Here is a 14,465-nt window from a genome sequence, read left to right as displayed (position 1 = left end):
TTACAGGGGTGTGCAAGGTTCCTTGTGTTTGTCAATAACTTAGCACGACAAACAGATATGGCAGTGTATTTGTCTAAATTTTTTGCCTGAAGCTCACAATAAAGACCATGCATGCATGAAGGTGGATTAATCCGTGTAGACAAAAGTCTTGGCCAGAGAAATTTTATTGACTTTCTTTGATGCTGACTGACTCTAATGTTGTCTGTATTGCAGTATAGTGTCTGGCAGTGTGTGTATTGAGTAAATCTGTGTTTAACCATAGATGACATCTGTGGTCAAACATGTAGTGCAAGACACTGGAGTGCTCCAGATATACAAGTAATGAAATTCATTGTAGACCATTTTTCACAAATCGATGCATTTATTGTTGATGTAGTAGAAATACAGAAAGTTGTCAGTGATAAAAGACATACAGATGATAGTATAAGTTTATGGTGAACAACTTGACATGTGTTCAATGTCTGTTTGAATTGACTCTAAAAACAAAGCCAAGACATGCTCTCATGGGGTTTTCATTATAGCTCAAATCAACACTGTGTTGTCAGCAGTGTGCCCTCTAAGCCAATTTGACGCGCCACTGACACAATTTCTAATGACATACCAAAATTTGGTGTTCCCCTATCTCTTAATATGTGGGGACCTACAAGACAAATTTGGCTATCATTTGAGGGCACGCTGTGTTGTCAGTATTCCCATACTTAGTTTCACACAATCAGAAGCACCACACTTGCAATAGTCACTATAGTTTGAAGGTGACAGAAAGTTTGTAGGAATCACACAACTCATTCTATAACATTACATCTTCTCTTTGGCTTGTTTCGATGATTCAATGTGTATAACAGCAGATTTCCAACTTTGTACTCTGTGAGATTAATATTATTATCTGATGTACTACTATGCAAATATGCTATTGGTAAACTAAGATAGAGAAAAACTAAAAACTATTGGTGTTGACTGGTTATGAGTGTGTGATAGCTATGCCATGATTGTGTTGATATAATCCCCTGTAATCAAGATAGTGTAAACACTGAATGAAGTTGAATATGCCATCACTTTGAGAAAAACTTGCTATCAGAGACACGGCCCTACATGTTGCAGTAATACTGTGTAGTTTTAGTTATTATCTGTATTAGCTTGCCAATAGTTCATCTGTCCTTGTCATATCCTGAGGCAGTATAACATCTAACAAAGAGGGAAACAGTCGCAACCACTACTGATAACTAAGTCTTCAAAGTGAGGTATAAAGGACATCAATTGAAAAGATACATTTAGTCTTTTAAAACATGATTGTACAGAAATATCTAGCCCTATTTTAATCTAAATCTTCATCCACATTTGGCAGTGCAAAGTTTTCACTCTTCTTAAAGCTGACTTCATATCTACTTTCTTTTACTTCTTCGGGTTTGCCTAGAAATGATCCACAAATAACACATTGTTATTGTGCTGTTACAGTAGCACAAAACATTTCTAAAACTGACCATAGAGGGATTTTAACTTAACACTAATCTGATATCTGACAGTGATAGCAATGATCAAGGAAGAGAATAAATTCTTTTGATTGACCACATTCTATGTCCACCACACTTGTTCTCTGCATCCTCTTTTTGCTTATAAACATTTAACAGACTTTAATGGACTAAAAATGTCCATTTATCAACGCCACACTGAGCTATTTCTACTTGTATTCCAAAATGTTTTGAGAATGGGTAAACATTCATATGTATGGATATATCATATATATATTGTATATCCAGCATTACAAGGCAGTATATTGAAGAACTCTAACCATTCAGAAACTATGTGTATTTAGAAGGCAGAAAGATGTACTCAAGTGTAAAGACTAAACGGAGTAAGAAGAAACTAAATTACCTTTTAATGACAAGTGGTTCTTCTTCAGCAGGAGTGTCACTGTCTGACAGTAAATGTGCTAATTTAGTTTTAGCTTCACTTTGTCTTTGATGTTGGCGTGTACTTCTTTTGGTTGTTACAGGCAAGTCATCATCAGACATGACTGCTTGTGCCAACTTCATTCTTGCTTCCGATGTTTTGGTTTTTTTATGACTTGATCTAGTGACACGTTTTTCAACTGGAGCAGCAGGGGTTGCAAACACACTATCTTCTAAGTCACTGTTGGAAGTGAAAGAAAATTATCATAAAACTCATCCCAAGTTGTGATATAATATTTGTTAAACAGTCACCACTGGGCAGCACCTAAGTACCCTAGTATTAAAGCAGAAGGACACAGAAGTACAGGAGCACACATGTTTTGTTCAGTAGTGTTAAACTGAGCATCACCCTTCTTACAATATATACAGATATCGTTAATTTTACAAACCTAGCCAGCGTTGGATAGGTTCAACCCCAGACAAAGTGTATGAGTTAACCACTGACAACCTGTGCACAAGTGCTTTTGCAAACACTTTTTTGAGCTTTCATTCAGCACTTTAAACAGATGGGTATTTCAGTTAATTAGCTGTATCAAATAATTTCAAGTTATGTGGTGGAGTTATTTTTACTTCCTGGCAAATTTATTTATCAAAATAGCACAGTAACACCTATGAGAGTTTGTTGCACATGAAACGGTCTGTAACCACCTATCTGTAAATTGCACTCGTGTTATTGTTTAGAGAACGTAACCATACAAATAAATAATGTTCTATATTTTGTTCTTGACTTACCTATTTTGACTGCCATCAACATCTGGCTTAGTTTTCTCTTTAGATAATGGTGTTTTTAATGTTGATTTCTTCTTTGACAGTGATTTGTTAGCTGTAGATTTGCCTAGTGCAAAAGAGGGAAATAAATCAAATGAATTCCAAATTTCATTTTTCTATAACACCCCCCCCCCCCCCCCAACAAAAAAAAAACACCTAAAAAAAATGCCATGCTATTTGAGCAATTGACCCACTTGGTGATAAAGCAACACAGATATTAATATAAACTTATATGATATGTATTTGTATATAAATATTCTTATGGTGGGTTCAAAAACTAGGAAAGTTTACATACACACCCATAAATGATTTTTAATTTGTAGTCTACATGTATATGGTATAGAGATGATGAAATGGAATTCTGTACTACAAATAATTTTTTTTAATTGTTACACACAAATAAACAAGTCTACTGTTCTATCAGGGTTATACATTTGTATCAAATACAAAACTCAAAAATCAGCTTTTTAGTTTCTGAATGCTACAGCTTAGCAATCATAAGGGGGTATCTGATCCTGGCCAATAACCAGTATTCATCAATTGCAAAAATCTCTTCTAGAAAGACCGCTAACATCTGAACAGTGAATGTAAATAACTCTTACCTTTGCCCTTTTTAGGTTTTGTGGCTTCATTATTGGAGGGTGTCTCTGAAATGGTGACCTTCTTCTTGGTTGTCTGAGTAACAGGTGTTTCTGTCAGTATGCTAACCCTGTCTCCTGCTTCATCTGGTAATGCTATTTCTTTCTCTATTTCCTCACCACCATCATTGTCTGGTTTCTTGTTTTCATCATTCTCAGTTTCACTCTGTACAAGTCCATTCTCAACATTCTCTGTCTCTCCATTACTACTTTTGTTCAGCTTTTCTTCAAACTGATTCAGCTGGTGTTGGAACTTTTCTGCTAAGTGCTTGGCAGTCTTCTCTTCAAGATTCTGAAATATACCAAAGAATTATTCAAATACATGGCATACAAAGACATACAAACATCATTTACTATCATGGGTAAAAAAACAAAACACAAAATTTTGCACTCTCAGCATATTTGTGTGAGAACCCTTTTCTCATTCCGATGTCTCAAATATAAAGTCTTACACTGATATCATACAGTTATTTGTGTTTGAAATTACAATTTCAGCATGGAAATTGTTAGTGTTTTACCTGATGAGTAATGTCTAATCATATAACACTTCTTAGAACTAGGTAACATACTGACTACTGTGCTGTTTCATGTCGAAGTACTATTTTGTCCAAGGTTAAAAGTGCTAGAGGTTTATTTACATGTATCCAGTGCTTACATCCATGCATTTGTAAAGAAAAGTCAACAAGTCTTTGTAGAAGACCCCACTAATACTTTTTGTACCATCATGAGTCAAGAAGAATCTTGGAGAATGGAATACTACCATTTTCCAATATCAAAATAGTTTCTGTGATAGAAAAAATATGGCTTTGCACCAAGGTTGGAAGAACTAGATTGAGTATGGCAATGGCTGAGATATGGCTGAATGAACAAAACTCCCATGGACCCTTCCAGGTAGTGAGCGCTTAGGTTATTAACTCCTAAACCCCTGAGTGATAAATTCAAATTTGTGAAGACTTTCAGACACTCACCTCAATCATCTGTTTAACCAGCATCTGTAGATCTTTGATGTTACTTGCATTGGTTGGTGTAAGGTCCAGTAAAGTTAGTGCTTTACAAAGTGTACGTAACCCAGGTGTTTCAGAGTCACATAGATTCAGAATTTCATTACATATAGTGATTGCAAGACTGTCATGAACAGAGGAATCCTACAAAGACAAATTAATACAGACTGTTATTTACGTCATTACATAACAGTGGACATAAACATTAGCCTTGTCTCCATGTGAATTTTTAATTGGTTCAAAATCGAATTGAAGTTCATTCTTCTGTCCCTACATGCTCTAAAAACCAATTCAAACTAACTTAGTTGAATCAGTTTGAAACTACCAGGTTTTGAACCGATTCAAAGTACTATTTGTTCAAAACTGATGCAAAAACAAAAAGTGAATCAATTCTATTCCATTGCTCAGCTTTCTTGAGGGGACAGAAACTGGTTTTGAACCAATTTAACTGAATTGATTCAGGTGTGTTTTCAGTCATACATTGTACTTATTTTTATAGGTTATGAATAAGATTTGAATAGTGAATGGAAAAGTGACAACAATGAACAAATCTGACAATTGGATTTGAAATTAAATACAAAAATTAACATTAAAAATTGACATAAGGTTGAAATGTTGACAGTCAGGGTATTTGTGGTTTCACTTGAATAAAAGTAAAATTCATAAACTCACCTCAATGGTATTCTCATCTTTATTTTTTCGTAGATTTTTATTATTGGTGAGGGCTACCAGGAAGTCAGCAACGTTGTTTTCATTGATCTTGGCCAGTGGTGAGAAAATAGGAGCATTTATCAGAGTACGCAGTGTAGGTATGAAAGCCTCCATTATCGTCTCTTGGTGAGCTCTGTAAACCAATAATATAGTTTAGGTATTGATATCAGGACAATGCATGCATTCTCAGTAATTTCTTCAAAATATGCCTATGTAACTGTATGCAAACATAGGCAGACTGGGGCATACAGGAATATGAAGAATATATGTACAGACAGACAGACAGACAGACACACACACACACACACACACACACAAAACCACTCCTGCCCACAAACACACACTACAAGTATATAAACATCAAAGTGGGTTTGATTGTTGAATCAGTGTTCTAATGTCGTAAGTGTATACAAGCCAAGCATTCAATCTGAGCGACCGACTGGCTGATGATTCTTGATCAACATGTACCTGTAGTCTTCCATGATACCTACCTTGAAGCAAATGCATAGATAGGTAAGAAGGATCCCAGACAGTGACGTAATCTGATGTCTTCCTCAGTTATAGGATTATACCATAATATTACCAGACGGGAAATCAGTTTCCAACTCACAATACGTCCAGATAATAACAGTTTGGACAGACCTTCTGCTGCTACGGTACGGATTTCTGAACTCTGTAACATTATAAAAGATTATAAGTTAGGATCGATATCTCAGAACATTGCAATGAAAATATACAATGAGTTCTGTGAATTGGACGGCGTCCTTTAATATTCTCTTCGCATTGTGACAATGTCCAATTTCAATATCCACTGAGCATTGACAATCAGAACAACAAATTATTGCCTCTAAAGTCAAGAATCTATACCAGAGAGGTCAAGGGTCACAAAGAGAGGTCAAGGATCACAACAGGTTCTTACCTCACTATCAAGTAATGTTGTCAGTATAGTAAGAACACTGTTAGCTGTATTCTTCTCTTTGGCTCTCTTGGTGATATTAAAACTCCTCTCTGCATCTTCTGTGGATACATCTCCATCATCAACCTTGCTCTTATTCACCTCCTCTTCCTCATCATCAGTTTTAAAAGTTTCAAAACCAAACAACAGAAGTAGATCAAAGATTCCTTCCAGAGCTCTCACACGGATGGTTTCCAAATCAACTTGGGACACCTGTTAATATAATAAAACAGAACATTTTGACTTAGGGGACAACTGAAATGTTTTATCTCTGCCTAAAATGCATTATATACAGATGTATTCTTAGATTGGGGTGAGAGATCCATCGATATATCAGGATTTTATTATGGCATAAACCAAATGGAGAGATTTTCTTTCAACAAGTTATATGATACATGTTTACCATCACATAAATAAATGAATTCAGACTTGACTGAGGTACAGTGTCATGTTGTAACACAAATAAAACTGTCCCCACTGCTGTGTTCAACTGATAACAATGGCCAAAGTACTGAACTATATCGATTGTATGGTTTCTGTACTCACCGATCACAAAAAGGAACATACCCTACAAAAGACAAGTAACAGAAGTATGCTGAGGATATAGTACAATATGCATGCAGAGATGCTGACTATCTTCATGCCATGTCAATGAAGACCTACTTTTTGTAGTCATGCAAAGACAGTATTACCTACTACTATACCGTACCTGCATCAATAGAAGTAACTGTTCTTTAGCAAAGTTTCTACATAGTTGAGCACAGAGTCCAAGACATCCGATGGCTAGATTACGTACAACTGGGTCTTCATTCTGGATTCCTGGTATAATCTAAATCAAAAGATGACAATGTCAATGATACACTAACATTTCAGTTCACCCTTCTTATTGCATAATGTTGAAATACAGCAGTGTACATAAATCTAACGACAAGTGGACTTATCCTACATCAGACTTCACTGATTTAGTATCTGTGCTTACTAAGCACATCCTAAACAAATTTCAAATTGACAAGCTCTTATTTCACAACGATATGAGATATTCAATTTTGATTAAAAGAGGATTATTTTTTCATTTTGTGCTTATTTTTTGAATATTTTTGATGATTAAATCTACAACTACTACTGACAAAATGCATTGTATACTCAAACAAACTTGGTCGCAACAGTAAGTTGCCGAGTCGCAAGAGTTAGGGCTGTGCAGTGCACACAAACAAACAGACAGACAGACAGACAGACAGAGGTCATATGCGTAACACCCCCTCCTCATTGGGGCTACTAAACATTGAAGCATCACAATGCTCCAAATCTGTCCTGACTTTTTGTGTACAGGTTGTATACCTACCAGTAATTCAGCCATGGTTTTCAGTGTTGGGTTGAGACCATTAGTAGCTAACTCTTGTAACATTTCACTAACAATGGTCAAACACTTTGTTAAGGTGGCTGGGTCATTCTATAAAAAAATGAACACGCAAAAAATATCAATAACAATTGATGACAAGTACCTGTAGATGTCCAATCTTCATAATACGATCGACAGACTTTGAGTCATGGTTGAATATTGTGTTTGTGTGTGTATCGACAAAGGCTAGCTCTTATCTCACTGATACAGGGACTGTGATACAACATCATGCAATATCTAACAGGTATTCATTGTGATTTTTGGACGGAAATGTATCCAGAGTGAAATGATAATTTGAGAAAGATAATATTACTAACAAAGCTTCAAACTTAAAATTACACTCTTTCCTCTATTTGTTTGCTTTCCAAAAGGTCATTTTTTTTCCAATGCCACTAGGAGCTTATGTTCACCAATCTTCAGTATTGCTGTTGTATATGAACACCAACAAAAATACAAACCTTCTCAGTTCTAACTTCTTGACTGCTTGGTTGATTATCTTCAATAAGACTGGCCTTGGTGTCTTCCAGGTCTGTGATTCTTGCTTTAATTTCTGCTGCTTTAGGGAAGTCTTGGTTAGCCACACATTCCTCTAGCTCATCTCGTAACTGATTCAACTCAACACGAACACCAGCAAGCTGCCAATAATGAAATAATCAACGCAGTTGTCAATGCAAACTTTTTGTGCAATTTTAAGGATAAAGTTCACTTTCAGTTGATTTGATGAATTACAATTTGTAATGAAGTCTCCATGATACACCATGTCCGGACATCCTCATGCATCAGCCAACTACTTTCAAATGAGTTGACCAATGAGGGCTAGACAACACAACATATCTTATAGTCTATGCGTAATGATGATGAATTCAGCTTGTGAAAAGAGTCAAGATAAAATTTGATTTGTGAATTGCATACCTTGACTTGTCGCTGTCTTAACTCTATTTCATTGACAGGATTCTCCACTACTGTAATAGGTTCTCTGATGTCCGAGACGATCTCAGCTATCTTTTCAATCCTACTATCAGAGTCACGGTGGAGTTTGTTGAAGCAGTCCAGTAGAAGTTTGACCAGGGAAGCAGAGATGTCTGGTGACACTAACATGTCATGTACCAGTTTATCCAGTCTTTTCCTAGTAAAGTAAATGAATATTTCAAAGTAATAAATAAGTGGTGTTGATAACGTGATGATAATGTCCAGAATCTGAATGTGAAATACAACCCCCCCCCCCCACCACCACCACCACCACCACCACCACCACCACCACCACGAAAAAACACCAGTGCATTTGCTTGAATGAAGTGAACCAAGGAAAGACTCCACACAAAGACAAAATAGGTAAAAATAACGATACAACTGATACAAATACAACCCTGGGTGCCTCTGATGTAGGTTCACACAAATGCTTTTATTAGTTTGTTTCTATCTGTGGAAGTTATAATGTAACAGTGACAGTCAGACTTGATCACATGTGTAGCGTTCTATCAATATTCAGTAAACAGAGTTATGGAAGCCAGAGCTCCTGTGGTGTGTGTACTTTGATGAGTTACCGTCACTAATTAGTATTACATTGTATGTCTTTACATGAAACTTGTCTCATTCCTGATTACCACAAGCAGGCGAACTCACCAGAGTTTTTTGTGGATTGTATTTGAAATGACTCATTTAGTGTCATGTTTGTTTGATTTGTGCATTGAAACAAGCATAACGTTTCCATGCAGCATAAATAAGCTTATGCACGTGCGTGTGCATTTTCTAAGATGACTAAGCATATTTTGAGAAGTACAATGACATGCATTTCTTCATATAAAATAAATTAACACAGTGAGATGTTCAGAGCTGCCCCAGCCCACTGTCCCTTCAACATAGTCAAATTACTAGTACATTTACATCTTATCTCTTCACGTCACGTCATGTCACACCACATCACATCACACACACACACCCCCCCCCCCCCCACACACACACACACCACAATATAATGGTAATATTGTCTAACCTTCCAAACTCATCAGAAAGATCTAGTACTCCTATCAACAGCAACAATTGTTGGGCAATAAACTCTTGCTTTAAGGTTTCTTCCACATTGCCAATGTTTTCTGAAGGCTTGATCTTCTCCATATAGCTGGAAAACAAATATGGATATGAATTCTACACATAAAAAGATGATTTTGTCTGTAGTGTGAAGGGGTCTTGTCCATTTAAATTATTGCCTGCATCCAGCTAATCTTTACACTGACAGACTGCTGACAGACTGAGACATTTAGTAAGTAAAACATGTGCCCTATAAGTCCATTACCATGTTTCAAATGAATTCTTGAGCGGATAGAAGTGGAATTTATGAAAAATACAAGAAGTTGCGAAAATGTATTCATCTATGCAGTAACACAATTGAGAGGGTGGGTTATCATATCATTACTTTGGTGATATTCACCTAGGTACCAAAGACTTTTTTCTCATATTCTAAGTTTTATCAGATTTCCTCCTACAGCTTTCAAAAACACTGATGACTTACTCTTGTACGTAGTCACACAACTGTGAGAGAGTGGGTACCAACTTCTCCAGATTTCCTTCTTCAGCAGTACCAAGAGACTTGATGTACTGGCAAAGACATCTCCAATAGAGGGCGCTCTCACAAGTGAGGTTGTCACTATCCATCATGCGTCTAGAGAGACATTGACAGTAAGCTGAATAAACATAGTGCATAAAAAGACTGCAGACAATGCTATATACCTACATAGATTTACATGCATGTACATGTTCAACTTTACACATTCTTGTACCTAAGTAAGTTACTGATTGTTGTCATGAGACAAATCCTGATTTTTATCAATACTGAATTGAATGTATAACTTATTACAGGCATAACTCATCTGCTGACATCATAGATAGAACTACTGCGTATACTATTTTTGCTACAAGGTGGGAAGGAATGAATTACTTACTTGTCGTTGAGAAGGTCAAAATTCTGAACCAATTCATCACAAGGAACACTTTTGATGAGACATGTTAGTGCCTGCTCTGCAACATCACTAGAACTCTCCACGTCCAGTGTGTTCAACAGATCAAGTATGTTGCCTTCAAATGTACGTAGCCAGGCTTGTAGTAATTTAGCACTACATGCATGTTTTACCAAGTCTGAAATACAATATGATTGGAGACATGTAGACATATATAAAATAACACTACATGCTAAAATTCTGACGTCATTGTACATAACCAGGCCTGTTGTAGCACCATTTAGTATACTAGTATGTTTTACCAAGTGTGAAAAATAATTGGATATATAGTAGAGATTACATGTATATAAATTCTCACAACTGTTCTAAACTGTGAATCCATTCGGCCAAATTTGCATATGTCACGAAATGATGTGACACGCAAATGTCCCATATGATAAGCCACCTTTGTGCCATGTTTGAATGAAATTGGAGATGGCATGTCAGCTAAATGATGTATCACAGACGGAGAGAGCCCATTATAATAGTTTCCCTTTGGGAGACTTCTATAAAGTTTTAGTAATCAGATCTGCCAATATCAAACAGAATATCCTCCTCTCATCTACACTGAGTTCTCTCACTACGCAGCGCTGTAACTCACCTGAACGATCATTCAAACCATCTTGGAGAATTGTGACACGTTGAGCTATCCTCAGAGCTTTGATGTGAATCTTCTCTGCTAAGACTTCAAATGCTAGTTTACGTACACTGTCTTTGACATCACGTGTACGTTTTAAGACAGTTGTCAGTGTTTGTGAAGATGGCGCAATGCATGTCAGGATGGCAAACCTTACATCAGGATTAGGATCGTTATTCAGCATATATATGTAGGCTGGAATGGGGATGAATTAAAGTTAGAGTTTACATGATTAGCAATATCTTTTATGCAACTCAAAATAATTACAAACTTGGAACAATTTTCAACCAGATAATTACAAATTTCTAACATCATTATCATCAAGCTATTCAAATTCAGAACCTGACAAGAACGATAGCAAGTACCTTCAGTACAACAGTACTACAAATCCTGGCTCTTGTGTAGCACAAATCCATGTTATACTTTTAGAATACATTTGATATCTTGGAATCCAGTGTCACTGTGTGCAGTCTATTTTTTCTAGAACCTATCTGAGATACTCACACATACAACTCACTAAGATTTACTTGATTAGAATGATTTTTAGTCAAAACACAGCTTCCACATTTTAATTTACAATTGTTTCTTTTTTTTACTTTGCACATTGGTACACAATAAATAACAATTTTACTGATATCATTCTTCAGCTCAGCTACTAGTTTTGCCATTTTAAACAAACTTCAGTAAGTGTTCTCGTATTTATTAGAAATTGTATTATTCCAGGGAACACTATAGTATAAATCTATTCACTTATAACAATTTGATGTCCATTTTTTCACAATTTGGTACATATACTATGAATAATAAAAGTTTTTGGAGAAGAGATCACTTATCGTTAGAAATTTGCCTATACCAACAGCAACGCACAGCATCACTGAATACACACATCATACATGTGTACATACCTTTGATGACTGGGCAATCCTTGTCAGAAGGATCTTGAAGTCTAGCCAAGGCATGGACAGCTTGTACACGCACTGAAGCCTTCTTGTCTTTCAATCTCACCAACATGTTATCATAGATTCTATCAAACAGATCATCATCAATTTGTGCATCATCTCCCATCAAATTGAGTAGTTTGTTGATCATTTGACAGCATCGGAATCTGACTGCAGTACAGTTGGCTTCATGAGACTGGTGGAAGTTATAGATAAAAGAATTATCAAATGCTGTTTAGAAGATGTAAGGTTTTCACAAATAAATAATGATACCATAATGATTGGGAATATCAACATCAATTATACTGTATTTCTATTTGGATATATATCTGCCCCTCATTTTTCTTGAAAATAGTGGATGGTAAAACCAAAATACAAATATTGCATATATATCTGGCTGTACAAGTAACATGCACCCAGATTCTGAAGTGGGGTGCCACACTTCACCAGATGTCTGACCAACATCATTTGTATGGGTTTCAAATTTGCACATCAAGATCTGCAATAAGTGCACATCTATAATGTTTCTTATCAATAATTTCTTAACCCCCCCCCCCCCCCCATCCCCTCAAATAGTCTGTAAACTTATTTTATCATAGGAACTGGAAATGAAATGTAATCTTCAAATGTACTTACTGCAAGGAAAAAGTTGAAAAGGATCATCAGAAAATTGTCTTGCTTCTCCTTAGCATTAATGTTCTCTTCATTACGACTGTTTTCATTAGCTTCACTGGCCTCATCCTCAAAAGACACAGCAAACTTGGCAATAAAGTCAAGGGTACGCTCTACAGCTGGTTCTCGCTTGAGCACAATCATGGAGTACTTGAGGTACTGCATGAATTCAGTGTGAAAGTCCGTTTTAAGGTCAGCCTAGGTTAGAAATTGATAAGACGTAATTATTATAGTTTTCACAGCTGAGCTCTTACTATATTTGTACATTGTATTTAGAGAAATTTCATATATGAAGAATCTATTAAAAGTTTTTCTCATTGTTTTAGTTGATACTTCCATGTCTTCACTTGACTTATCCCATATTAAACTCATCTAGAGGTCATTGAGGCACCACTAATGACTTTGTACCCATTTCTCGCCAACCTACTCTATTCCCACTGTTCTTTGGGATTCAGTAAAATCCAAGCCTATCCATGCTTTGCTGTTATCTTCCCACCCTTTCTTCTCTCTCCTCTCCTTCATCTACCTCTCTCAAGGTGACCTGCAAAATAGTTTGCAGAATAGCCCATGCTACTCGCTACATGCCCATTCCACATAATTGTGCATTTCTGGACTATCATCAGGAGATCTTCATATGAACCAATTGCCTGATGGATTTTGCTGCAGATTTCCTTTTTGGTGACATTAGTTGGTAGGTAGAGGTACTATTAATCTAAACCTGTCACTTACTTTTCATACAGCGTATGCCAATAAATCTATATTGCCTCCAAGTGTAATCTTTAGTAGTGTACCTTGCTGAAATTGATATATGTATTCTTAGAATAATGTTCTACTTTGAAAATATGTACAATTTACTTACATTCTCATATATTTCCTTCAATTTGTTCAATAACTTGGCATGCCCATACACACTTTTTTGACATTCCTCAAACACTTCTCTCATGGTAACTGCTTGTCTTTGTTTGGATGGCATAATGGAGATAACTTTATATGATACCCTGTATGAGTTTAATTCGATGAAGAAAAAAAAATAATTCAAATGTTACAACCAAATTGACAACCCATCATTTAACTAAGTTCAGGTGTGTTTTTTTAACATTATTACCTTGGTACTAGTAGACTGTAACAATATTATATACTAGTATCACTGCCCCAATATGAAAGTTTGTGCATAAGTTGTAACTTGTTTTTTTGATTATTTTTGCATGGAGGCAAGAAGGATGCCTACCTCCATGCTCCATGACGTTTGTAAACATTATATATTGGTTTCCTTCTGAAAAAAAACCGGGTTTTTATTTAACGCTAACATAACACTCCGGTGAGATCTGTATTTGTATGTGTTCTTTACGGAACCTCCTTTGGCATTCAAGCAGGTAGAAATGAGAAACGTTTATATATCTAATAATCTAGCTACAGTGACCATAGACCCTCCACCCGCGTGTGTGGTGTGGAGGGTCTATGAGATCATACAATGTACAACATGTGTACGTGTACACATTCACTCGCTATGTAAATTGCCAAGCTCTTACATTTTTGTAATTAAAAACACTATTTGACTGTAAAACAATACCAACGAGAAGTAATTATCGCGACTGATTTATTGCATTTTCATCTGTTACGTAGGCAAAAATTCATTAAACATGGATTATTAAACAGCAACAAAACTTACCCTGAAACCCTAGTAAAGTGTACGTATTTGACGGTTGGTTGTATTTTATATTTTCAAAATGGCCGCCAATTGAACTTTCACGAGATTTCAGACGACGAGATTTGTTTGTGCACATGCGTACACGGACATGACAACCAT

General features: G+C 36.1%; 1 protein-coding gene across 1 annotated transcript; it reads right to left on the bottom strand.

Annotated features, from left to right (window-relative positions):
* Window positions 1-1,321: 1,321 nt before the first annotated feature.
* Window positions 1,322-13,631, bottom strand: LOC144446241 (condensin complex subunit 3-like). The gene is made up of 19 exons (XM_078135992.1): window positions 13,518-13,631; window positions 12,623-12,856; window positions 11,954-12,182; window positions 11,013-11,243; window positions 10,358-10,550; window positions 9,928-10,077; window positions 9,412-9,537; window positions 8,331-8,544; window positions 7,877-8,053; window positions 7,362-7,469; window positions 6,729-6,848; window positions 5,984-6,232; window positions 5,556-5,737; window positions 5,026-5,197; window positions 4,321-4,497; window positions 3,317-3,644; window positions 2,679-2,781; window positions 1,870-2,127; window positions 1,322-1,407 (listed from the first exon to the last, which is right to left on the bottom strand). The coding sequence occupies exons 1-19, from the start codon at window positions 13,629-13,631 to the stop codon at window positions 1,380-1,382; spliced, it is 3,393 nt and encodes a 1,130-aa protein (XP_077992118.1). The 3' UTR covers window positions 1,322-1,379.
* Window positions 13,632-14,465: the final 834 nt, after the last annotated feature.

Source organism: Glandiceps talaboti, chromosome 15 (genome assembly GCF_964340395.1).
Source record: "Glandiceps talaboti chromosome 15, keGlaTala1.1, whole genome shotgun sequence".
NCBI classification, from domain to species: Eukaryota; Metazoa; Hemichordata; class Enteropneusta; family Spengelidae; genus Glandiceps; species Glandiceps talaboti.
Note: the sequence above shows the minus strand (reverse complement) of the source record. Positions and strands in the feature narration are given on the sequence as shown.

Coding starts and splice junctions, on each gene's coding strand:
- LOC144446241 (XM_078135992.1), bottom strand. CDS start 13,631: ATGCCATCCAAACAAAGACAAGCAGTTACCATGAGAGAAGTGTTTGAG. Junction 10,551..11,012: donor TGGTTTGAATGATCGTTCAG/GTGAGTTACAGC, acceptor ATTGTATTTCAG/ACTTGGTAAAACATGCATGT. Junction 5,738..5,983: donor CAACATTACTTGATAGTGAG/GTAAGAACCTGT, acceptor ATAATGTTACAG/AGTTCAGAAATCCGTACCGT.